This window comes from Onychostoma macrolepis, chromosome 11 (genome assembly GCF_012432095.1).
Source record: "Onychostoma macrolepis isolate SWU-2019 chromosome 11, ASM1243209v1, whole genome shotgun sequence".
NCBI classification, from domain to species: domain Eukaryota; kingdom Metazoa; phylum Chordata; class Actinopteri; order Cypriniformes; family Cyprinidae; genus Onychostoma; species Onychostoma macrolepis.
The window spans coordinates 5,596,730-5,623,317 of NC_081165.1; the positions used below are offsets into that span (position 1 = coordinate 5,596,730).

At 38.2% G+C, this 26,588-nt stretch overlaps 1 protein-coding gene across 2 annotated transcripts in view; it reads right to left on the reverse strand.

Moving 5' to 3' along the window:
• Nucleotides 1–9,226: 9,226 nt before the first annotated feature.
• Nucleotides 9,227–26,588, reverse strand: part of itga7 (integrin, alpha 7) — a 34,358-nt gene continuing 16,996 nt past the window's right edge. For both annotated transcript variants that reach the window (XM_058791135.1, XM_058791134.1), the window contains exons 15-25: nt 26,237–26,420; nt 26,062–26,136; nt 25,907–25,986; nt 25,715–25,792; nt 25,410–25,512; nt 15,150–15,356; nt 14,956–15,069; nt 14,736–14,849; nt 13,228–13,326; nt 13,016–13,141; nt 9,227–10,099 (exon numbers count right to left, since the gene is read on the reverse strand). In XM_058791135.1, coding sequence (XP_058647118.1) covers nt 9,950–10,099; nt 13,016–13,141; nt 13,228–13,326; nt 14,736–14,849; nt 14,956–15,069; nt 15,150–15,356; nt 25,410–25,512; nt 25,715–25,792; nt 25,907–25,986; nt 26,062–26,136; nt 26,237–26,420 — 1,330 coding nt within the window. In that variant the 3' untranslated portion in view covers nt 9,227–9,949. The remainder of the gene's footprint in view (nt 10,100–13,015; nt 13,142–13,227; nt 13,327–14,735; nt 14,850–14,955; nt 15,070–15,149; nt 15,357–25,409; nt 25,513–25,714; nt 25,793–25,906; nt 25,987–26,061; nt 26,137–26,236; nt 26,421–26,588) is intronic.

Consider the following 26,588-nt stretch of genomic DNA (forward strand, 5'->3'; position numbering starts at 1 on the left):
TGTGTTCTTGAAATCAAATCTTAAGAAAAAGTCAGTCAGTCCTGCTGCAGGTGTCTGAATACCCCGTCGGTCTTCATCGTGAAATTATGAACCCATCATGAGCACCATTCTGGAGAACGTGTGTTGTGTTAGACTGTTTGCTTCGCGACCCTCCCCCCAAGTTCGGTGTGTTCGCTACCTAACGAACGTGACCGGTATTTTTAACACCCGTTAGCTCACGTCTATATTTTCTAGTTTCATCATAAACTAGGTAAGCAGGGACTTTTATCTTACTGCGGTGTTATAATATAAATTTTCCAGTTTTAAGTTGTCTAACAAGAGTCTCACTGTGTGTGCGAAAGTAAAATACCTCGGACATTTTATCACTGAATGCGTGACAGATGCTGAGGATATTGAAAGGCTACGCCATATGATGTATATGCAGGCGAATATACTTTACGTAAGTTTAGTTTCTGTTCAGATGAGGTAAAGGTGTCACTTTTCAAAGCATACTGTACAAAACTTTATACTCATTTTGCGGTGTAACTACAGAGCATCTAGTTTACAAAAGCCACGAGTAGCTTATAATGATGCAAGGAGAATCTTACTACGGAGGCCTAGATGTCATAGTGCAAGTGAAATGTTTGCGACTGCGAGAGTAATCACTTTTAAAACACTGTTACGAAATCTTATGTATAGTTTTACCTGTCGGCTTAATGCTTCTAAAAATGAGATTATTGTGGGTTTATCAAATATAGGGGTTAGTACTACACGGTATCAGTCAAAGTTGTGGAGACACCGGTATTGCTGTATTTTGTAACTCTTTATGTCTGTGATAGATGCTATGGGTTGTATATGCTGTCTACTGTCTTTTTAAATCTGGACCTTGAGTCTGTAATAAAGTTTGATTGATTGATTGAATACATTTGCTGCAATGGTCGTACTTATTGTTAGAATGTTTCAAATTGGATCCAGGCTTGTTTTATGATCGTACCCTTGTTTGTCAAACTAGTCTTAAGTGATATTGTTTACAAAATTGCTGTAAAACATCTAAAGGTGTTTCTGGAGACGCAACTCATTTGCAATCTAACGAGTTTTTGAGGGGGGTGTGACATCGTAAACTTTGGTGTAGCTGTTCATTTATCAAAGGATGCCTCCCCTTTTGAAGTTTTTATATGACACATAGCTGGTTAAGTTAAAAGTTAGGTATAGTTTAGGAATAAAATACTCAAACATAAATACAAACATACACAAACAATCCCCTACATTTAAACATTTAAACTTTTATGATGTCTCATACAAACCTTTTACAAACTTGTGAACTTTTAGAATCACACTGGGTATCTCTACAAGATGATGAAAAGCAGCATGATTAAACAACAATATAACTATTGTTTTAACAAATAAGTTAAGATTTGTAGTTTTTATATCTCTCAAACCTAAAACATGAACCTCTAAAGCAAGGATTAGAAGCAGTCAAACGATCCTTTTAACTTAACCAGCTATGTGTCATATAAAAACTTCAAAAGGGGAGGCATCCTTTGATAAATGAACAGCTACACCAAAGTTTACGATGTCACACCCCCCTCAAAAACTCGTTAGATTGCAAATGAGTTGCGTCTCCAGAAACACCTTTAGATGTTTTACAGCAACTCTCGATCTGATACGGACGCGTCGTTAATCATACGTCCAGACACACTGTGTCGTTCTCATTTCGTTGTCCCCTGCATGAGACGAAGTATTTACATTTCATGCTATAATGTAAAAAGTTTAGGCGTCTACGGCTGAAAAATCCAAAGACGTCCGAAACATTTGCTTTCATTCCGGTTTCCGCTCACATACGCGCGTATGCGTTTTAACCGTTATAGCAGGCTAGAAAGTTTAAAGATTGACAAAAATCAAAGAGTAAATAAAGATATTATACTACTAAAATAAAATAAAACAAGAAAAACAACCTTTTCCTGTGGCTTAGAGGCGATTTTTATAAGAAAAAAACCCTCATTTTTAAAAGTGAAAAAAGTCTGGGTTATATGACACGTCAGAAGTCTTAAACTTGACAAAAATAGAAGAGTAAATAAAGGAATTACTAAATTGACACCAACCACTGTCACACTGCCTAAGGCCGTGTGTGTGAATTTGCATATCAATTATTTGAAACTCTAGCTACATATCACAAATATCACTAGAGGGTTATATTTATATTTATTTGAGCTTAATTTGACAAATTACTTTATTTCTGGAGTAATAAAGTGAAGTCCTATAAATGAGATTAGTAGATGATATTACTAACTTGAAACTTCAAAACTGTCTGAAGATGCTGAAGTTCATTTTCCTGGTACCATTATAAAATGTTTTAAGAAATTTCCATTTGGTGTTGCTTTAAACTATTATACTACTTGATGCAAAAGTGATTGTCTTAAGCTTTGTGCTCTTATTCATGTAGAAGTTAAATTTGAAAAAAATAAAATGAATACATTTTAAAGCTGTCTGGTCTGGGTTTTCTCTACAGTGCGGCACTTGTTCTCATTTTTTAGATATTCCTGCATTTTGCTTTAAAAAAAACAGCTGGAAACTACTACAAAATCAGTGTACACATAAGTGCTTTAAAATAGTTGTTACTCAATGCCATATTAAACACTTTACAACTGACAAAATCTAGCTACTGCAAATCCCTGGAAACTAACATTGCAACAAAACTTGATAAAACAGCATGAAACAATGACAATCTCAACATAAATAAATGGAAAGAAAGTGTAGTTTTATATTAATATTCTTTATTTTTTTGCCATGAACTGTAAAAGTTGAAGAAATCTCTCCTCTCTCTCCTTTGTCTCCCTGTCTCGTCTTTCCTCTCTCTCTCTCATTTCTCTCTCTCTTCTTTCTTCTCTTTCCCTGGCCTCTCGTTCACGTCTCTCCTCCAAGAATACCACCTCCAAGATGCTGCTGTAACCTCACCATCCTCGGTGCTCACACCAGTCTGTGGACATTTAAGATCCTACAAAAATTTAAAAGCAAAATAACAAGACAGTCAATTATAATAACATGGAAAAAAATTAGCATGATCAAACCATGAAATAATTAAAATTTTGGGGTGAACAATTATTATTATTTTTAAATCTTACTATATTTTTGTTTTAAGTTTTCCCATTTCCGTTTCACTTGAGGAGCATAAATTTTGCCCTCAAGCTTCTGCTCTGTCACAAAAGCTCTGTCACAATAAATGCACAGAAATCAAGCACAAAAAGAATTCAGTAAGACCTTTACTTAAAGTGTTATTATGTACTACATTCAGTGTCAACAGCACCTGAAAAAAAATACATTTTACATTACTTGTTTACTTACTCAAAACCTTTGATGGCAGCATTACGCTTTCCAGTGAAGAGGGCTTCATTAGCCACTCTCCACTGGATAAGCAGTCGAGTGTGTTCTTCAGTCCCTGTAATGTCAAAACAGTAAACATTAATCATGATCAATCTATTAATGCTACACTGACAAACTGAGGTATACTTATTAACAGTGGCTTGCTATGTAGTCAACAAAATATATACTAACTTAAATATAAACACTAGAAAAAGAGGGGTAAAAAAATCGTAATTGCGTTGAATTTTCTGATTTCTAAATTTCATTAAACTGCTAAACAATGAACGTCTCCGTTAAAAAAGCAGTGTTGACAAGCTGATGTACAGCATTGACGTTAGCTCGATGTGCTCCGTAATGATTAAAAACATTTTTACAGCTGATTCATGAAGTCATCTCATCGATTTACAATGTTTAAACTTTTAATAAGTCAGCCGTTTACTTTGATTATTTTAAACAAGTACAATTTAACCAGAATGAGCAACGTTTTTCTCTGAGGTACTTACACTTAAAAAGAGCCGCGTCTCCGGTTTCCGCCATTTTTCGAATATGACGCCTCCTCTCCCGCGGCCTCATGGGATAGTAAAGTGTCCATCGTATGCCTACTACAGAATTCGGAAGGAAGTAGTAGGTCATCCGGGTACTTCTCGCCTGCTATTTTTCGAATACTATGAATTCGGACATACTACTCGCCCCGCATACTGTTTTTCGCATACTATATAGTAGGGAAGTATGCGATTTCGGACGCACCCTGTGTCTGTCTGTCTGTCTGTCTGTCTGTCTGTGTCTCTGTGTGGTGTGTGTGTGTGTGTGTGTGTGTGTGTGTGTGTGTGTGTGTCAATGAAACCAGCAAAACAATATAGTAGCAATATAAAGTCCACTATTCTGAGTCCACAATATAGTGAACAGCAAAAGGACTGAGATCAGTTTCAGCTGGTTCCCTTTCTGGTTCACTTCAAGGGTGTTTTCACATCTAGTTCGTTTAACCCTTTCAAATGCTCTCGGAGCGGTTCAGCGTGTATATATGTGATCAAACCATGTGATCTCAGACCCCCCTAAAAGGACCCAAAAGCGAACCACTTCATGATATGCGAAAGCAATGAGATCCCGGTCCGCTTTGCGTTTCGTTTCGACATGTGTACCTGGAGGCTTGCCATACCTGCAGCCATGTTATGTCACTGCTGTAACAACAGAAAAAAAAGTCCATATTCATAGAACTGTTTACAATGGTTGCATTTATTAATATAAGTTTGCTACACTCATTAAAGGGATGGTTCACCCAAAAATGCAAATTAGCTCATGATTTATGTACCCTCAAGCCATCCTAGGTGTATATAACTTTCTTCTTTCAGATGTATATTACTATTTTACTATAATAAATGCTGTTCAATTCATGATATCTAAATGTATTACCAATGGTAATTAATAGAATCTTATTGTAACGTGTTGTTATTATTGTGAGCTACAAAAGATGTATAGCAGACATGAAGATTACAGTATCAAATGAGGTTAATTAAGTTGAGAAAATAGTGTGATGAGATCAGTTCTTCTGATCAGTTATCCACTGCTTATTTTTCTGTAATTTGTGCCTTTCAGAATTGGAGAGATGCAGCACTGTTAATGAAAACAGTAGTGCGAGTGAAAGCAACAGCAATCACGACGAACAAATGATTACAGCAGACACTCCAAGACGTACACATCTGCAGTCAGTTGAAAAACGACCAACCAGACGTTCCAGCACCACAGAGGTGACATCTATGCTAAGTAGCATAACTGACCAACAAAGACATTACTTTGAGCTCTTTGCCTCTGAAGAGGAGGAACTACACCGCAGAGAGGTTGAACTGGAGCGAGAACGTTTCAGACTGCAAACGCAGTTGGAAGAAAGGCGTTGGCAGACACAGATGGAGCATGACCAAGCTATGTTGTGTATGTTTTCCCAAGTGATTAGTGCATCAACCCATGCTGCACCTAGTCAAACACCTTTCTCTGCTCCAATCTATGCAACAGAGCAGTCACTTCACACACTGCACACTTCACACACTCACCCGTGATCACCAGTCAAGTCAAGGATTTCCAGTGTATAACCAGGAAGTTTCCACTGATGCTTCTACCGAAGTGCTACTCTCATCAGTTTTACATGAGATAAACAAATTCAACTGAAAGATGTCTTGTTCACTGGATTGTTATTGTTCATGCAGCGCATGTTAGTTTTTGAAAACATTTTTGTTTTTGTTGCTGCATTACAAATGTTTCACCACATGCACACAAGGAACCGGAAACCATTTTTTCTTTGTAAGAGAAGACATTTGAATGTTCTTTTTAAAAAAAAATGTATAAGCATAGTATCTGAAACATGTGTATGTGAATCAGATTTTATTTATTTTTTTTTTTGTATTGACAAACACAACACAGTAATGCTTGAAGTCTAAGTAAGCACTTTATTTTTTTGTGATTATTATATTATTTACAGATGTAATGTTCAGACGTTGAAAATATTCTGTTCAGAAGTCACTTGTCACATTTTTCAAATAAATAAATAATAATAAACCAACTTACTTTAACTGGAACAATACAAAACAATTATGTTGTCTTTTATTATATAACTCCTTTGAAAAGAAACAATAATCCATAAAACAATGAAATGCATTCTATTGTGAATTAAAAAAAAAATAATATGAACAAAGAAACATTTTAACATTCAGCTGTCACTATCACCATCTTACCTGAGATAAAAGGAAGCTGGATTAACTTTACACATAATGTTCCCTTTTAATTTTAAATTTGTCTGAAATGTGTTGTTAAAGCTTTGCAAATATCTTGACCAGTGACATGATCAGGGATTAGCAGCTCTTCTTCACCCATTTCGCTGTCCACTTCATCTTCCAAATTTTCCAGTAGGTCAGACTCCAGCGTTTCACCTCTGCTCTCACAGTAATTATGAAGTGTACAACAAGCTGCCACAACTTTGTTGATCTTGCTGATGTTGTGATCGTTTCTCTCAAGTAGGCAACGCCATCTGGCTTTTAGCCTGCCAAAGGCTCTCTCTGCACACATCCTGGCTCTGCTCAGTCTGTAATTGTACAGACGCTGGTCTTGTGTAATTCTGGGTGTTTCAGGAAATGGTTTCTGAAGTCATGGTAGGAGTGGGTATGCAGCATCTGCTACAATGCATATAGGGACAGAAACACCTTGAAATTCCTCTGTCCATGGTGGGAAAAGTCTGCCTGATTGACCTTTCTAGAAGTTCCCAAACACCCTTGCATGATGGACATTCCCAGGCCACCCGACATTGATGTTCCAAAACATTAATTTGTGGTCCACAACACCCTGCAGAATTATGGAGTAGTAGCCTTTTCTGTTGTAGAAATCAGACTTGTTAAGATGTGGGGCTATGATAGGCACATGTGTGCCATCTATAGCCCCAGCGCATTGGGGAAAGCCCCACCTGTCTCTGAAGCCGTTTATTAGATTTCTAAAGTTGTTTCCTGTAGGAACTTATCAAATTTGGCTTCAGGATTTGGAGAATGGCTGAGACTACTTGCTGCATCACGATGTGTGCTGTTGAGAGGCTGATACCAAACAAGTGTGAAATGGATCGATATTCAATATTTGTAGCAAGCCTCCAAAGCGTAATTGCAACTCTTTGTTCCACAGTGAGAGGAGCTCTGTAGCAAGTTTGCTGTCGCTCCAGACATGGTCTAAGTTTACTGCAGAGGAACATGAATGAGTCTCTTCTCATCCTGACATTCCGCAACCAATCGTTGCCTGTCCAGTTTACAGTGCTTTCCCACCAGACACAAGACCTGGGTTTTGTCCAACATGACCTGATAAAAATACAGTACAGCGCAATATACAGAAAAGTTGGCAAGAAGCTTATGACACTTAAATTGCCCTACTTTGCACTGATAATAACAAAACTATATATTAATAAATGAATAAAATTATTACAGTTCAAACGACAATATGTAATTATGTAGTTTTCTGTTTATGAAACTTTTCTATACTAACCGTTCAAATGAAAGCTAAAACGTCACAAGCAGTCCTGTGGCAAGCAGCAGCAGTTGTTGAAAGTGTTAGAAGAAAATTTTATTTTTAGCAGCTATCCTTTTCCCTTTTCCGTTTTTTTCAGACGCTTTCCTTTAGTTCTGCTTTGTCTGACTCTTTCTCTGTTTGTCACTTGCTTCAAAATGTGCCACATCCATGTGATGACAACATGTGAAGACACAATCTTGAATACACAAAATCCACTGCTGCAAAGAAAGCTGGGGTCTGAGTTCTTATAAAGTTGTGGTGTGAACAAGAAAGGGTCTGAGATCTCTTCATTGCTGAAGAGGACCAAAAAAAGAACTGGGTTCTCTTTTGAGTCCACTAGATTGTGAACACCAAAAGGACTGAGGTCACTTTCGGCTGGTTCCCTTTCTGGTTCACTTTAAGTGAACTGGGTTTGGTTCTCTTAAAACAAACTATATGTGAAAACACCATAAGTGAACTGGGTTTGGTTACTTTAAAATGAACTATATGTGAAAAAACCCTTAAATTGGACTCTTGGGACTCCGTGGTCATCTACTGCCTGGATTGTAAAGTACACTTTGTGGATACTTACCCTTCAAGGACTAACACTTGCACCCTGGATTATAATACTTTGGATTGTATATACACGGGTGAATACATTGGGGTATCAACACATGGAGTTTCCTCAATACTGTGTTATGGTAAATAACCATCAGACTTTAAGGATTATTTGTACAATATATGTTATGTTGTTTCAGTTCAGCGGCAAAATACATTTTATTGTGTATCTTTTATTGTATTATTGTCTTCATTGTTTACACCCAGCGTACAAAAACAATTCCCCCTTTTCATTGTGTTACCTCTGCCGATAAGGATAAGTGTTACACTACCAATATTCAATATTCAAATGTAGTACCTACTCAGTACATGATTTTGGATGCACCGCTAGTAACCCTCAGACCATGATTAGCTTGTTAAGGTGTGTTTGATTAGAGCAGCAAAACTCTTCAGGAATGTGGCTCTTCAGGACCTAAGTTGGCCACCCCTGAGTTATCCTAACATTATTGTTATACATAGCCAAAACATTGATGATAACATAACTTTGGTAAACAGAATATGAAGTTTGCAGCATTGAACTGTACTGTAGATATTGCCTGTTAATCTCCTTTATACAAAAGGCTTGGCAGTAAAATTAAACTTTCTGCCGTGTCATTATTATTGCTGATTTCTTTCTTTCTATTTCTCAAATAAATGAGGCAGGATGCAGTGCTCAGCTCTTATGCCCTCACAACGCTGAAATTTAGGGATGTCCCGATCAGGTTTTTTGTGCCCCAATCCAATCCGAGTCATTGAATATTGGATATCTGCCAATACCGAGTCCCGATTCAATACTTATATATTCCTAGTGTCAATTAAAGTACATTAAAGTTATTAAAATCAATCCAATGTATACAGAGTTGTGCAGAGAGTAAAAGTATAATATAATATAATATAATATAATATAATATAATTATAAGATACACACTCTCTCTCTATGCACACACTATATAAAGACTTTCATAGATGGAAACATGTCACAATGGTAGACATTGTAAACAGACTGTGTGTGATCACAATTGTGAATATGGGACTTCTGATATACAGTAAACATCTTGTATTTTATATGTACAGTGAGTTAAATCATTTCAACATGGTCAGAGAGCAGGAAGCTTGCAGTGTCAGAACACCAGTCTGTCAGTTAAATCCGAAGACGCAACCCATCGCAGCACGTTATAACAACGACATCTCAGATAGTTTGACGGCAGATAAAAGTAAAGGATTAAATGAATGAGAGATCGTTACAAAAGTGTGCATCAAATACACTAAACACAGAAGCTCAAACGTGTGTGACGCGCTAGAGCAGACCTTGCAGGTTCTCGTGTGTCACACACGCACATTTCTTATTTTTTGAGTTTATTTGAGCATCTTTTTCTTTTAACAGCAATTGGCAAACCCACTTAAAGGTGCATACCGCCACCTACTGCATGACACCAGCATGACAGCTGAAGGATTGGGTTTAAGGCATTATAGACTAAACAGTATGACTTTCTGTAAATCTGCTTTGGAATGATGTATACTATGAAAAATGAATACTATGAATTACTTAACGTAATAGCTTTTTATCATGAGGGTCTTTGGATGATGCATACTAAGTTTCTTGCGAATTGAAAACTTTATCATGTTCCTCATATGATATAAAGACCCTTAAAATATGTTTCAGTATTCAAATGTTTCAAAGTTCTAAAGGCACTGAACTGTAGTTGATATAGAACCACCGCTGTTTTATGAGTTCACAAACACCATTACACTGAATACAACATTAATACATTAAAAAGTGGTTTTAATACTAGGTGCATATATTTCCATTTATATACTGTATATCTCCAGCTAGATCCAGCTGTCCTTCTGAAAATTTCTTTCAATCTGCAGAGCAATGAAAAATGCAACTTATAAAATGCTGAATAAAAATCTGTAGCAGTGTATTTTTAAGGTCAGTGTGAGTCCACTGCATTCTCTGGTTGGCGTCCATGTTGCTGAGGACAAAAGGATGCGTATTAGATTAGATTGACCCATCACTCCAGTGGGTAGCCCATTGTTTTTTGTGCAAAATAAAAGTCTTGTCCTGAAATTGTGTCTCTTGCCGAAGGATCTTCACAGCCTTATACTGGGGCACTTTATCTTTATACTGAACCCTTTGGAAGAAACCACACTGTAAAAGAGAAAGAAGCACAATGAGATAAATATGAGTTTTTTTTTTTTTTTTTTTTTTTTATAACCAGGTTAAAATCATGTGAGAGATTTTACCTGTTATTCTAAGGTTTAAACTTCCATTCCATTGTCATAATAACAATGTACTCCATTGGCAGGTGTGGCAAGACGTTCATTTACACCATGCTTGGTCTATTTCAGCTTCAAACCCTTTTTTAACTGTTATTTTTTTAGAGTGATAAAGTTAGTGCTCAACAACCGCTGCTTATCAGATCTTCTTTTGATGCCCTTCTCACACAAGCTAAGCTAAGAGTCTAACAACTCTTACTCACATCTAATATTTTGCACATCCTTTTATCAAACTTTTAGTCAGTCAGGATGAAGTCAGATGTATTCCTTTAATGTAATCATCAGCCTCTATGTTACACTCTAATGCACTGAATACAAAGCAGATTTCCATCATCCTTAATCTTCAATGATCTGCAGGCTTTATTTTTTATTTTTTAAGAAGGCTATTATGTTTCTTAAAGTTATAGTTCACCCAAAAATGAAAATTATGTAATTAATTACTCACCCTCATGTCGTTGCAAACCTGTAAGACCTTCGTTCATCTTCAGAACACAAATTAAAATATTTTTGATTAAAATAAAATTTGATTAAAGAGTTCTCTGACAACGTATGTACGCGGATACGTTGTTTACGTTCAGATCAAAGTGTAAACAATGTAAACAACGTATCCACATACGGTGCTGCTGACACAGAACAGCATACGTTGTTTACATATTTGATACTCTCCAAAATGGCGCTATAGGGTGATGCGGAAGAGACTAATTGTTGAATAGTTGTTATTTTTGTTTTCTTTGCGCACAAAATGTATTCTCGTAGCTTCATAAAATTATGGTTGAACCCCTGATGTCACATGTATTATTTTAACGATGTCCTTGCTACGTTTCTGAGCCTTGATTGTGTTAGGATCCTTGCTGTCTATGGAACGACATAAGGGCAAGTAATTAATGACAGAATTTTTGGGTGAACTATCCCTTTAATGAGTATGTAAGTATGTAACACCCTTACAGTGTTGTGTATGTAACACCCTTACAGTGAAAAATTAGTGGAGTGGAGAGTTATTTTTGTGGCGAACCTTTTTCCCTCCCACTTTTGCATATGCATTTGTTAGAGTTTCACTTTCAGATGCAAAATGTATTCATTTAGAATAAATCATGCAAGGCGATTTACTAAGGTATGTGCTGGTCAATTTACTGGTATTCACATCATTATTTATTGTCACCTGCACTTGAGTATCATAGGCTCTACTTGTTTGTGACTATGCTAATTATGGAAAGGATCTGTATTCTTTAATTTGCTTATTTGCTCAATTACTATCTATTGTTACAGGAAATGAATTGCTTGTTCTGCCTTGCATCACTGATTCCACTGCCATCAAAAGTTATTTACAAACATAAATCTCATATCAAGTGGCTTGTAATTCTGTAAATGTGCATGCTAAATCTATTTCCTAGGGAGAGATTCTCTAGAAGTTTAGCAAAGTAAGAAGGCCTGGCCCTGGTGTCTTGTCTCAATGACGCTTCAATGACAGCTACTCATATTACATCATGGATGTTAAGTTGTTAGGCATGCCTATTATTATTCAAATACTGGTTATCATGCCATAGTTTGGAAAGCCACAGCACAGCAGCAAACTCCACTGCAGAACAGAGCTGTACCACCTGACGGATGTGCTGGAGGAAGTTCAGGCTGGATGAGGCTCTTAGTGAAGTTCAGTGGCCTGCTTCCTCTCCACATCAGATGGCTGCAGCTGCAGTTGAGCCCGGTAATACTCGGTTTCATACTGAGGCTGCCTCTTTGTGCGCTTGAAAAAACCACACTGCTCCACCAGAGGGGAATATATAACAGAAATATGCAAACAAATGTAGGTACAGACAGAAGAAAACAGGAGGAACTAGCAATGGGTGGTTAAATAATTAGAAATGAGGAAATTTTATGATAAATGTTATAAGACAATAGAATGCATAGTAGGAAAAGGGAATCAATTTAGTCACATATGCACAATGACCACTTTTACATAGGTGCACTTCATTAAGTACACCTACGAATAAGAATTCTGTCATCTTTTATTTGACCAGATTTGATGTAAATGACGGTCGATCATAATAAACAACGGTACCAAGGAAGCTTGATGTCACTGTTGAAAAACCTGCCATTAGATGAGCGAATGACAACTGTGCTTGCTTCCTATCATATAGCTAGCTGTGTGGGCTGCTTTTATGAAACTATGAAACATTCAAGCTGTTTTCAGTCATTTACAGCACTGCCCTCAATCATTTCCTTTGGATAGAAAAGAGTTTGGGAACAACATGATGGCGAGAACATTTTTATAATGTTCATTTTTAGGGTTTGTTTTCATGCCTTTAAATGACAGCAGACTGACTTTTGAGAACCACATATCCAATGTTTCATAAGGTGAAAGATGTTTCATTTGACCACTGCAGTTGTCTCAGTTCCTTCTTTCTTAAACATCTTAAAGAGTGAGCCATACCAACTCTGTTTGCTGCAAAGCTGCTTTACTATATACAAATAAATTGGAAAAAAGGGTCATAAAACATGGAGCGTTTAGGAGGAGAATCCAGAAGTAAATTGCTAGACTGTGTCCATAAAAGTACATGACTGACAACCAGTAATCAAGCTGTGATCAACATTACTAAATCGCCACTCCACAGATTAATCAGACAGCAACTTGACCATGTCATCAAGTCAAATTATATTCTTTTGGACATTCACCAGGACAGTAGTCAAACAACTGACAAATGACCAAGGTCATGGGTGCAGGTTGTGGGGTAATGGTTTCACTTCATCTGCAATAAAGATGCTTGTTGCGTGGGTGCAGGTGCACACTTACCTTCCACAGTAAACACACGAGCAGTGCGAGAACAATAATTCCAGCCAGGACAGCAATGAGAATGATCCACCATGGGATGCTGTGCTGGTCTGAGAGCCCGTGCTCTGGGTAAATCATTACTGACACCTGCACACATGCAAAAATTAATACGCTAACATGAACATGCTCAGATGTGAGAATGTATGATCACCAGTGAGTGTGTGTTATCTGACCTGTGTAGCAGCGTCCTTCAGCACCAGATGTCTAATGTTGGATTTTATGGTGATATTGGCTCTGACCAGCAGCTCCACAGCACTGACAGATGAAAACTCCTAATGGACAGAAAGTAAAAAAGTGAACACTGTGCTGATAGTTCTGCTTCTGCAGTCGAATTGGATGAGCTTATAAAACAACCCACAAATACGCCAGAATATCAGATGAACTTTGTATTAAAGTTTCATCAAAATTGCAGCAATTTTATAAAATTTTATTTGTTCAAAAATACAATGAAGACAGTAATATTGTGAAATATCATTACAGTTTAAAATAACTGTTATCTATGTGAATATGTTAAAATGTAATTTATTCCCATGAAAGCTGGATTTTCAGCATCATTCCTCCAGTCTTCAGTGTCACATGATCCTTCAGAAATCATTCTAATATGCTGATTTGCTGCTCAAGAAACATTTCTTATTATTATCAAGCAATGCTGCTTCATATCTTTCTGCAAACCATTTTTACAGTTTATTTTTCAGTATTCTTTGATGAATAGAAAGTTCAAAAGAACAGCATTTATCTTAAATAGAATCTTTTGTAACATTATAAATGTCTTTACTGTCACTTGATCATTTAATGCATATTTAATTAATAAGAGTATTATTTCTTAAGAAATATTGTATTGACCCCGAACTTTTGAATGGTAGTGCAATTAAAATTGAAAATTGCTGTATTTTATGATATAGCTGTTTTCAGCATTTGATAAATAAGGTGCTTGAGGTGACTGTATCTGAATGCAGTCATATTACAGTAACAGACCAGCATGGAAGAAAATGTACAAACAATGGCACAGCAGACCAGGAGAACATTTTAGTGCAAATCTTGTAATTGGAATTTCTGTCCATTTAAAACTAAGAAACGCTAATTAGAATACTTACTTAATTACTAGAATACTAATTTCTGCACAAGGAAATTTTGTTTACTTGTTACTAAGAGTCTTGATCAACAGTCTGAGTATCTATCTAATCCAGGGATTATTTTATTGTTATGTTGTACATCAGTCAGGTAATCTGATCGGAGTTCTCCAGTTTTGTGCACATTATGCACTGGATGATCAGTAAACGGACCTACACCATCACAACCTGTGTAACACACAGTTAAAAAACTGGGTGCTCATCATTCCATGGTACAATATATTGTCTGCAAACGGAGAAAATGCAGGACTGCTGCTACTCTCTCTAGGAGTTGTGGTGTTACTTGCGTTAAAATCCCACCACGCTTCACACTGAAGTACTGCAATCCGTTGTGCATGACAACACATATATGAACTGGATAAAGACTGTGCACATTGATGGATTATATTTCACTGGCTGTGGGCTTGTACTATATGTTTGGCACTGTTTTCTTGTCTGAACTTAAGTGTAAATGTGTTTCCATCTTTTGAAATCATTTTTATAATGTACAGTAAATATTAACTCCATTCTGTATTTGCCCCACTGTGTTAATATTAAAAACAATCATTCACCTCAATGAAAGTGCTGTTCCACATGTGCGCTCGGATCCTGAAATGGATTGAGCCGGAGAATGTGAGTAGAGGACACTGGAAGAGCAGACATCGTGCAGAGCCCAGTAAACAATCCTGAAACATACCAACAGATCCATCACTCATTATTAAATAATATTATAAAATAATATACGGCAGAAAAGAATTTCTAATTTTGTCTACTGTCCTGGTTCGCACTCACCAGTGTGAGAGACTTCCTTCTCTCAGATGCAGAAACAGCTGGAGTGATTTTTCCTACTGGGATTTTGGGAATAAGGTCTTTGGTCTCCAGATGCGAGCGCACCTTTCTGCTGCCCTGTTCACAGATAAACATCTCACTCAGTACTTGCATTTATCAATGACCAGCGGCTTCATTTGGTGGGTGTTTGAGTGTACCTTAAGGTTTTCTGTCTGCGGCGGCTGGTCGAGGGCCAGGTGCAGAGGGTTGAGTGCTGACTGGGGTTCACAGTGAGTGGGTGGCTGGCCGTCTACCTGCAGAGCACTCGGATACAACAGCCACTTCCTATTAATCAGCTCGTACGGCCACAGGATGTTCAGAGAGGCCGAGCCAAAAGTTTGGAGAGACTGCCCAGTATTAGACACCTGTTATCACACAAGACAATAATCATTGCAAAATCTTATTTCTATCCTGTTCCTTCCATTTCTACTAGACAAAAGGTAAATGAACAGAAGAGCAAATGGAGACCTCTGGTAAAATCTCAGATAGACAACATCCAGCAATCTCACATTTATCTCCCCTGTTTCAGAAGAGATTTCAACATTGTCTCAAAGTGTGCTGAGTTTAAAGCCCCACTTGCCAGAGATGAATAATTTAAACATGTAAATGGATCTGAACTGGACAGTTATGGGGACAGCAAGGCTTTCTGCCTTTACTTGCCAATGTACTGGAAATAGTGGGAGGGAAAAAAACATAATTATCTGACTCTCCAGGTCTGTCTTCAATGATTCTGAATCAATTCTTTAATTCTTTAATTATTTCATTCTGTGGAAATACACTTTTTGAGTATCTTCACATTACTTGAATATTATTTTTCTGGAAACTTATGACTTTAACTTCACTACATTTGAAAGATAAATATTGTACTTTTCACTCCACTACATTTCTATCAAGGTCCTCAAAGTAGAAAGTCGTTACTATGTAGCAGCTTTGAAAGTCAGTGGGTGATTCTTTTTCTTCTCTAAAACGTGATTTTTTTTCAGACAGTCTATCAGCAGTGAAGTGATTTCCCAGGATTTTTTGAACACTGACCAGTTGCAAATGTGATATTTGTTTACAACAATTCAATAATAAGAAGTTAATATTGTGGTATATATTAGACACAATTTTGTCTGATTTTGCAAAATTGTGTAAACCTATAAAGCCACAGAAGACATGATTTGCATCTCCTAACAAAACACAATAGGTGTTTGACTTGAAGCAGCCCTGCACAGACCGTTCTGTGTATGACATCAAAGTACAGTGAGAATGATAACGTCAAATAATTCTTACTTTTTTTTTGTTTTGTTGTTTTTTTGTTAAATCAGTGTTGCTGTTGTAAAGTTATACAGCTACAGTTGTGTTGCTGGGTTTTAAAGCAGGTTTGATTTTTTTTCTTATCAGTCTGCATTTACAGCAATTTAGCTGTCCAGTCAGTTCAAATGTGAATGAATCTCAATACATAGATGTGAAAAGCTCTTCATTACAAAGATACTACAAGCTAGTCAGTGTATTCAGTAGGTATAATGTATTGTAAGTTGCTTCAGAGGCATAAGATATTGCAAGTATTACATACAAGAATAATAAAACAGTTTGTTGACATAAGAAAGGAAATTTACTTTTGGTACTTTTTGGTACTTAAGTACTTTTACAAGCAAGTACTTCTGTACTTTTACTTAAGTAAAAATCTGTCTTTACAACTTTCACTTTTAATGGAGTAATACTTGACAAGCAGTATCTGTACTTTCACTCAAGCAATAGAGTTGTGTACTTTGTCCACCTCTGATCAGGGCCCGTATTCATGAAAAATCTTAGTGTGAAGAGTTGCTCCTAGTAACAAAATTCTAAGAAAATTCTTAGAAATGTGGGTGTTAAAATTAAGATGCACACAATGTATGACAGTGAGTTAATAAGACGCTACACATTAGATCGTGCAGGGATCATGTTTGTGACTGATCTTATTAGAGACACGCTAACATCACAGACACCGCGCAGAAATGCCATAGCGCCAGAAATGGACGTAATCACTACATTAACTACATTAACATATTTGGCAACTTGAAAAATGCAACTATGCAGCAGCGATGATTGGGTCTGTACCTGACAGCACTTTCAGAACCTTATTGTGTCACTGTTCATTTCCTATAAAATACATTAAGTATGACAGCATGGTAAATAAAAAATAAAGAATATATATACATATATAATGTGTGTGTGTGTGTGTGTGTGAGAGAGAGAGAGAGAGAGAGAGAGTACGGTAAAACAGGAAAAATTACGCCTGTAATTTCAAAGTGAAGACATAATAAACCCTACTCTTAAAAGCTCTCTTTTATTTCCTTCTTGGACAACCAACCAATCACAGTCTTCAAAAGACTGTGTCATAGCTAGCAACGGGGTCAGCCCCGCCTCCTCACTAAGATAAAAGTTTTTGCCTTTTTCTCGCTCAGAGTGGCTCTCAGATTGGTCCTGAATCACTTTTAAGCTAAGACTCCTAGTTAAAAATTTTTAAGCTAAATTAGGAGCTCTCTGAGAGGATTCTTAGAATCTTTAAGAATGCGGGCCCAGATCAGTTGTATTTGCACTAAACGAAGTTCCAAACGTAGGTTCGGGAGGAGCCTAATAATTCAGTCCTGTCAATCATCATTACTAGCCTATATAAGCAGCTCTCATTGCACCGTCCCAGCATCTATTCTCCCGGGATACGACCCAGCCCTGTGAACAGTATCCCAGCTTGACGAACTCCTGCACTTCTGCTCTGCAAAGACACTATTATAACCTGGCTCCACTTTCAGCTCATGACAAGGGAAATAGAGCTCGTCAACGATCTCCTGCAGATTTGCCCAGCTGCCTCCATCAAACGTGTTTCTCCTGCCCGAGTAATGTAAGCATCCATGCACTAAAGCCGCTTCAGCCCCTAACGTTACTCAAATTCCAGCTAAACCACCTTCATCCATAAAATCTATCGTTCTTAAAATAGGATCGTGGACAGTCAAATGTTTGAGGCTTGCTCGCCGCACCAAACATCTATTTCCCACAAAGACAAACAGAAATTCAGCTCTGCTCACCTTTTCCATCGCTCCTTCCTGCCCAGGCACTGCTCCGAGCGATTTCCCTTGTCATCCCGAAAGCATTTATAATGACCTGATGCCTAAACGGCATTCCTAAATGTATAATCTTATTGCATAACCTACAGATCATGAGCGTGTAATATTACAGCTTTGTGCGTTCCTACTCTATAGCATATGGTAAATGATAGACATGTCAGTCTGAGCAAACGATCCAATCCAAATGCGCTCCATTAAACAGTGGCCGATTGGTAGCAAGTAGCAAGTCATGGCATACTGTAAGCTTTATTTCAAGATCTATACATCACTTTTTATTGTGCATAGGCTCGTTTGAATCGAGATGAACTGCTCTAAATATTGATATGCTATTTACTATGCCTTACTAATCTTTCGCAAAGTTATAATATAAAATGTTGCACAAAGCATATTGGGTATGCTGTTTACATTCACGTACGTGGCATTTTTCTCACAAAACTGTACAGTTTGATCTCTAACTAAATCAAATTAACTTGTTGCATTCCACTGTAGTGTTTCTTCATGTCATATTATCTTTCACGTAAAGACGCTGGCAGACGGGAATACAGGAACACTAACAAACTTTTATTTCTTCCTCCATCACTTGTGGTTGCACACTGTCACATGCATACATTACATCTGCTTTGAACAATCTATGCAATTATTTAGTTACACTACACAGTCTACCTAAACATAGTCAGAGAGGTAGGCAGGAGGCCTACGGTTATGCCTAACAGGATATCTCTGAGGGACTGTGCATGAGTCAGTTTCTTCTGTCTCATTTTCAAATCCAAGGCCAAACAAAAGATCTGGTGTCACCTGGTTGAGTCTCTTAAAGAAAGAACAGTTCCTTGTAATGGAGAGTCCATTACCTTCTGCAGTTACCATTGTGCCTTTGACTTTGGTGACTGCGAGTGGCTTTGCATTGTACGGTGTCGTTAGTTTATTCCGCTTTTGTTGCTGGCACAGCACTGTGTCACCAGGTTTGATGTTGATGTGTCTGGCATGTTTTCGGGTGTCTGAAAGGGCTTTCATTTTATCTTTTGCCCTTTTGTCTTTTGCACGGATGTCATCATCAGCATTGGTGGTACTTGGAGTAGCCATGGGAATTTTTGTACGCACCTTCCTTTTAAAGATCAACTCAGCAGGCGAAGTGCCTGTTATGCAGTATGGTGTGGATCTGTATTCACGAAGGAAAATATTTAACTGTTGTTTCCACGGGATACCTTGAGTGTGTGCAGTTCGGATGGCTTTCCCCAATGTGCGCATGAAACACTCTGCTGTAGCGTTTGCTTGTGGCCAGAAAGGAGTTATCTTCCTATGATGGAACCCAATGTAATCCTCAAACTGTGTGAACATACTGCTGTTGAAGGGAGGGCCATTGTCAGTTTTAAGCACACTGGGAATTTCGAACATAGAAAAAACATCATCAAGAACTGGTATTACTGCAGTTGTTGAGGTAGTGTGAAGAATTTTTAACTACAGGATACCATGTGTAATCATCAATAATGACCAGCAGTTTGTGAGTATCGTTTTTCAATGTCACTGAGTGCACGACTGGCATATGCAATGATGCATTTTTGTCTGTTTTGCATTTGAGACAAAATAGCACCGAGGCCAACCGGGCTAGCATCGACAACGAGTTCAGTGTCCTTTGAGGGATCGAAGTAGGACATGTTGGTGGCACTAGCTAAAGCATTTTTGAGCTGCTAAAGAGCTTACTTGTGCGTATCGCCCCATTTCCATGGTGTGCCCTTTTTAATCAGTTCACGAAGAGGTGCACTGATCGTCGAAAAGTCCTATATAAATCGTGAACAGTAGTTTGCCATGCCGAGTAGGCTTCGGATTTCCCCAGGATCTTTGGGCTCACTGGCTTGTAGTATGACTGCAACCTTTTTGGGGTCTGCTGAGATACCATTGGCAGAAAAGATAAATCCATAGAACTCAAGTCTGTGCTTGGTAAACTCACACTTTTCACGATTATGTGTAAGACCAGTGTCTTGGTCATGCCCGCGGAGTGCCTATTTTGATCCCTAACCACCTAAACTTAACCATAGTCTTCCTCATTGTCCACAGGGCACCTATTTTTACCCATAACCACCTAAACTTCACCATAGTCTTCCTCATACTCCCGGAGTGCCTATTGTGACCCCTAAACACCTAAACTTAACCATAGTCTTCCTCATCGTCCACAGAGCACCTATTTTGAACCCTAACCACCTAAACTTAGTTTTCATAGGTGTTTCTTGGACAGCGGACAGAAAGGTTCGATCGCCCCCGAAATTGACATCTACGTGACGTCACGGTCCCCCAGGACAGCATCTGGAGTTCCGTGTCCGTATCTGCTCGATTGGCCAAAAAGGACCCCCTTGACCCTGAACCACCTGTGAAGTTTCCATTGAATAAGTTGCAAGTGAGATGTCGGATATACAGGGGTAAAAAGGTCACAGGACCTCGAAAGTAGGTATGTTGGTAGCCTAGGAGCCACCGACTCGGGGGCCAGAGTTTAGGAATTCTAAATTGCTTCTAAGCATGTGTTTCTGCAGTTCAGCAAACTTTTCACATCAGGACACTTAATTTCATTCAAGAGGGTCTTAGGGGATATGTGAGGAAGAGGCCCGTGTGAGAGATTTTTGCCAAATGTGCACAAACTACTTTGCATTCGGGGTAGACACTTATCTACCCAATATGGTATTCGGCTACCAGCACCAGCACGTGAAGTTTCAAGTGGTTTATTAGTGGTTTATTTTAACAGGTGAAGCACACTGGTGTAGATGATTGAGTGGAGAAGTGAGTAGATGATCTTGAAGTGAGTAGTTCGTGGATTGGTGATAGGATGATGATCTCTCTTTCTTTTCCACAGCGTTTCTGGGAGACACGACGGGGGAATCCACAAGGACACTTCACACACTCCAATGACGGTTACTCTATGAAGAGAGGAGGACACAAGGAGGAAGGAACACAGAAGGTAAGGCAAACAAGGTAAGTATTTTCTCTCGGAAGGATATAGTCTTGATCGTAGGATACAGCGGTGTCAGAGTCCACGTTGAATAAACGAGATCGGACAGTGAAGTGGCCTCCTCAGGTTTTCTGTGGACAGTGCATTTTTATGGAAATTAAGCCATTTTATGAGCTCCAGTGTACAAAATCATTGCATTTATGAATAATGACCTATTAATGCATTGTCCACGGAAAGCCTGTGGAGGCATTTTTATGCAAATTAATCAATTTTCTGAGCCGAATTTTCAAGTTTCTCCAAACTTCTTGAAATTCACACGACGAGCAGGGCATGTCCAGACTAGCACAGGAACGCAGGTTTCAGCTTGATATATCTTCTAGAAGCTGAGATCTGGATGTCCCACGTACAATCTGTCCCATTATATCTAAAAAAAAAATAGGCTGTTCGTGGTCACATAGGAGGTCAGAGGTACGAATAGGCTGTTCGTGGTCGGTGGGCGGGGCCCAGGGTGTTACTTAGATTGCAGGTGGGCACGTAGGCTGTATGTGGTCATATAGGCGGTCAGGGGGATGAAGAGAGAGAGATTGACAGAGCGAGGGTGATTACCTGCATCTGTCCTTAAGGCAGAGTATTATATTCATGAAAATAGCTTGCCGTGCTCAAATAAAGTGAATCTGACACTACAATGTCACTGCACTGACTGACAGCCCGTCTAGAACGCACAGGTGAAATATCAGCAGAAAGTCTCTTGTCCAGTCAGATTCAAGGGTCAGAACTAACTGTTATACATATGCTAACAATAGCCCAACAATCTTATTTTCAGGTTCATGTTATGTAGACCGTTATTTCGCCATTCTCTTCTGTTAATTTTCTGTTTCAACGCTATTTAGTCTGGGTTTCATTGTTCTCATCGGTCCCTTGTTTCATCACTCACACACAGAATATATATTCCGATAATATTGCATATTCAGCCACTCAAAATTACAGCAAGGGAAATTCTTTCACTGCAACAGCCCTAGATTCCCACCACGCCACTCATAGTGCTGTGAGCCTTCGACCCAGTGTGGGATTTCTCTCAGGCAACTGTACGTCTTGGATCCCCTCCTCCCTCTCATTAAGTCTGTCACCTAGCAAATCTTCAATATGTCTCTGCCGCACCAGCGACATTTTCCACCATTCTCAAATCAGCCCTGTTATTTCTTACGGACACTGCAGTGATTTTCCCCAACAAATTACTTATTACTTCACTGCCGCAGAAGTGAATTCCCCCTTCAAAAATTTCCATCATTTTCCTGCCTCAGCAGTGATTTCTAACCCATCAATAATTACAGCAGCAATCTTTTCCTCCGAAAAGAATTTGCCATTACTTAATATTACTGTCTTCAGTATAGCTGCCCATAGCTAAACTAAACTTGATCGAATTCTGCACAGTCATTGCATGCAATTGAATCATTACTGATCAGAACTGAACTGAATAGTCATTATTGTTTTGCTACAGCCGACTTATAGCAAAATTTGAATTGATCTCCTTCTTGACAAGTTGGCATCATTAATTATGTTACTTTACTGTCAATACTGCACAGTAACTTCAGGCAATTTCTATCATTTAAAGCTCTATAAAAACATAGGGGGCACTTGACTCAACCCGAAATCACTGCTGCAGATATCATTCTAAACTATTTCTCACTGCCGCAGCAGTGATTTCTCCCACCGGTCTCAGAGAAGAAATCATACTAAACTCTATTTCCCACTTGTCCGTCCTCTATTGCAGCAGATGTCATGCTAACTTCCATTTCTCACTACCACAACAGTGATTTTGCGCAGCACTATCGCATCGCCCTGACTAATCTTCATATATATTTTCTTCCAATTTTGCAAGAGCTGTGATTTTTCCTCCAATTAAAATTTTACTTTATATCACTGTAAACTGCAGTGTTTTTTCACCCCTCTCCTACAGGAGCCCTTATATTGCCCCAATGCCGCAACAGTGAAATGTATTCTACACATTCTTGGGGGGAGAGGGATTGAATCCATTAAAGTTTTATCTACTTGTATCACAAAAACTACTCACAGTTGATTGCTTAGCTTGCTGTCCCATGTAAGCACTTTTTGGGGGGTTGAACTCAGTGCTCAAGCTGAGCATCGGGTTCGTGCCTCCATTAAGGACAGCAAGCCAAGTTCGTTTACCATTAACCATCAGGACAGCACTTTGCCCTGTTCAGCAAGAGACATCAGAGCCTTTCTTTCTTTCATTTCACCTTCTTTATGAAACTCGGCAGACAGTTCTCAGCATGTAGGACATGTTGCTGGAGAAACTGGAGTACTGCTAAAAAGAGTTGTTAAAAAAACGACAAATTAGGATTATGAGCTTCACGATATTGGCATATTTCATGTCAGAATGACTGATTATTAGTTTTGATTGATCACTTCAGTGTTGACTGGAGACGCAAACTGTTTCAGACTTTTCAGTCAAATTTGGTGAACTGGTTCATTCAGTTCACTAAAAAGAACTGGTTGAAAAGAATGGTTTGTTTACTAACTGGACATCACTAATTGGCTCCTCTTTTTTTCGTCCTTCATAATGCTCTACAAAACTATAATTTATGCCATATGGAATACAATATAAATTCAACACACAAAACTCACTTACTGACAGTTGTCTACTTTCAAATGATCACACGTTTTGTGTGTGTGTGTTCTCTCTGTGTAAACAGTCAGTGATGGAATTGTAAATAGGCAGGACAAAATATCTGATAAAGTATGTCAAAACAGATGGTAACACTTCATAATACTGTTCCATCATTAATGAATAACTACACAGGAACAAATTACTAATGCACTATTAACATTCTAGTAACTACTATTAACTAACAAGAAACTCTGATTACCGATTTAGTAAGTAATAGTGCTCAGCTGAAACTGGTAGTTCACTACTAGCTAGTCAATAACTACTATTGTTTCATATACCCTTTAGAACTACTAAGAACTACTGTATACAGGTTCATAACTAATGTGAATTATGCATAATGTATAATTAATTCTAAAGTGAAGATCATGGTAACCCATTAGTAATGACTCAAATATTACCGAATCCTTCTAAAGGAACTACTTATTATTTGGATCAGTATTCTAAAGTGAAAAGCATGACAACTCCCTAATATTGCCTGAAGTCACTGTAAGCTTTTGAGATATATGTAAGGTTTTGGATAGTATCCTTCTGAAGAAATTACTAATTGTTTGGATCAGTATTCTAAAATGAAGATCACAGTAACCCACTAGTAATGATTTAAGTGTTACCAAATCTAGCAAAATGAATTACTAACCAGAACCTTACAAAAACCTCAAAATTTTACAATGATTTCAGTAATTACTGGGGAGTTATCACAATCTTCACTTTAGAATACTGATCCAAATAATTAGTAATTCTTCTGAAAAAAAACAAAAAAAAACAATGACGTGTGGCCAAGTATGGTGACCCATATTCGGAATTTGTGCTCTGCATTTAACCCATCCATGTGCACACACAACCGGAGCAGTGGGCAGCCAATGCTGCGGTGCTCGGGGAACAGTTGGGGGTTTGGGACCTTGCTCAAGGTCTCACCTCAGTGATGACATGGTATTGAGGTTATTCACTCCCCCCACCTACAATCCCTGCCAGGCCTGAGACTCGAACCCATGACCTTCAGGTTTCAAGTCCGACTCTCTATCCATTAGGCCAAGACTGAAGAATTTAGTAATACTTGACCACGACCTTCACTTTAGAATTAATTACACCTTATATTAATTATGAACCTGTATACAGTAGTTCTTAGTAGTTCTTGGGGAGGTATGAAAAAAATAATTGTTACTGATTAGCTAATAGTGAACTACCACTTTTGACTAAGCATTATTACTTACTAATTCATTAATCAGAGTTTCTTTTTAGACACTAGTAGTTACTAGAGTGCTTATATTGCATTACTTATGTGTTCTTGTCTAGTTATTCATTAATGATGGAACAGTGTTCTAAAGTGTTACCAAACAGATATATGCATTTGTGTGAATGGTGTCATCAATAATAAGCAAACATCAATAATGATGAAAAAGGGAAATCACTCACTGCTCTTGTCTGGAAACATTCAGATACTGAATGCACATATAAATACTGGTGCCACCCTTTGTTTATTGCTTATAATGAGTTTAATTGTTTTTATTTATTACTGACTAGTATAACCTAAATGACACTATTTGTTACTCATTCTTAACATGAACATATGCTAGCTTTGCACAGAAACTTAAAGACAAGAATGTGGAATTTAACAAGGAATTTAACAAAGAAAAACAATCTGAAGAGCTATCACTTGAGATATGATGCAGGATCTTCTGAACAATAAAATATTCTTATGCATACATGAACTTACAATGAATTCGTAGTCCACTGTGCTGCCAATGTCCTGCAGTGATGTCATAGCGCTCTCTCCCCTCACTGCTCCACTGAAGAACAGGTGATGGGGGCGAGCCAGTCTGCAGGAGACCAAGACAACTTATAAACCGCAGTCAACACATTTAAAGAACATTTAATGAGATATTCAAAATTAATTAATAGATCTGTTTACAGACAATTTTGAAATAAACTGAAGTGAGAGTAGCAGTCATGAGGAAATAAGCTGTTATTTCAGAAACCATGTGTAAACATCAAAAATCAGAGAAGGAAGTGAACAGCTACCCGCTAAGCACAAGAGGAAGCTCGATCACCACTCGCGCATACGCCGTGACAGGGGCCAAAGCAGGCTGCTCACTTATCCTGTGTGTGATTTACACATATTCATCTCACATAATTTGTGTGTTTTTGTTTTGCTCACAAAATAAACATTTTCAAATATCAGGCAGAAAACAGAACTGAAAAGGCTGAACTCACGTAGACAGTGCAAGATGAACGGACAGTGACGTTGTTTCTATAGTGATCCCAGAAGTGCTCAGAACAAGATAAAATTTGACCTGACATAAAGAATTAATTGTCAGACTCAGTTTCTTGAAGGTCAGAATAGTGTAAGTGTGAGACCGTTACTATACCGTCGCTTCTCTTTTCAGCGGATTGCCCAGTTCACACAGCGCCTGAGAGCCGTTCTGATTAACTTCACACAATACCTTCAAGACAAGAGCACACAACGCAGTCAGGATTAGGAAACAATGAGAAATATGATTGAGAAAAGAAAGACTGTTGACTGTCACTGAGACACAAATAGACCTGCTGCCCCATGAGTCCAGAGTACGAGAACGTTTTGGGCAGAGACACCAGTAGCTGGGTGGCATGGGCATCATCTCCATCTTCCTGTGGGTTTTCCAGGTCAGATGGCATGTTAGTCACCGTGACCTCCAGCACTACTGACCTCTGATCCGACAGAGAAAACACCGGCACATCAGACTCATCTCTAAACGCAAAGCATGTGGGAGTAATTAAAATAATGAAGGCCTCCTGACTGATGAGTAGAGTTATTAATACTAAACCCTTGTATGGAAATATGTGAGATGTCAGAGTCAGATTAAGACTCTGAATGCCCATGAAGCAAATCATGTCAGCACTGTCTGCATTTGTGCTC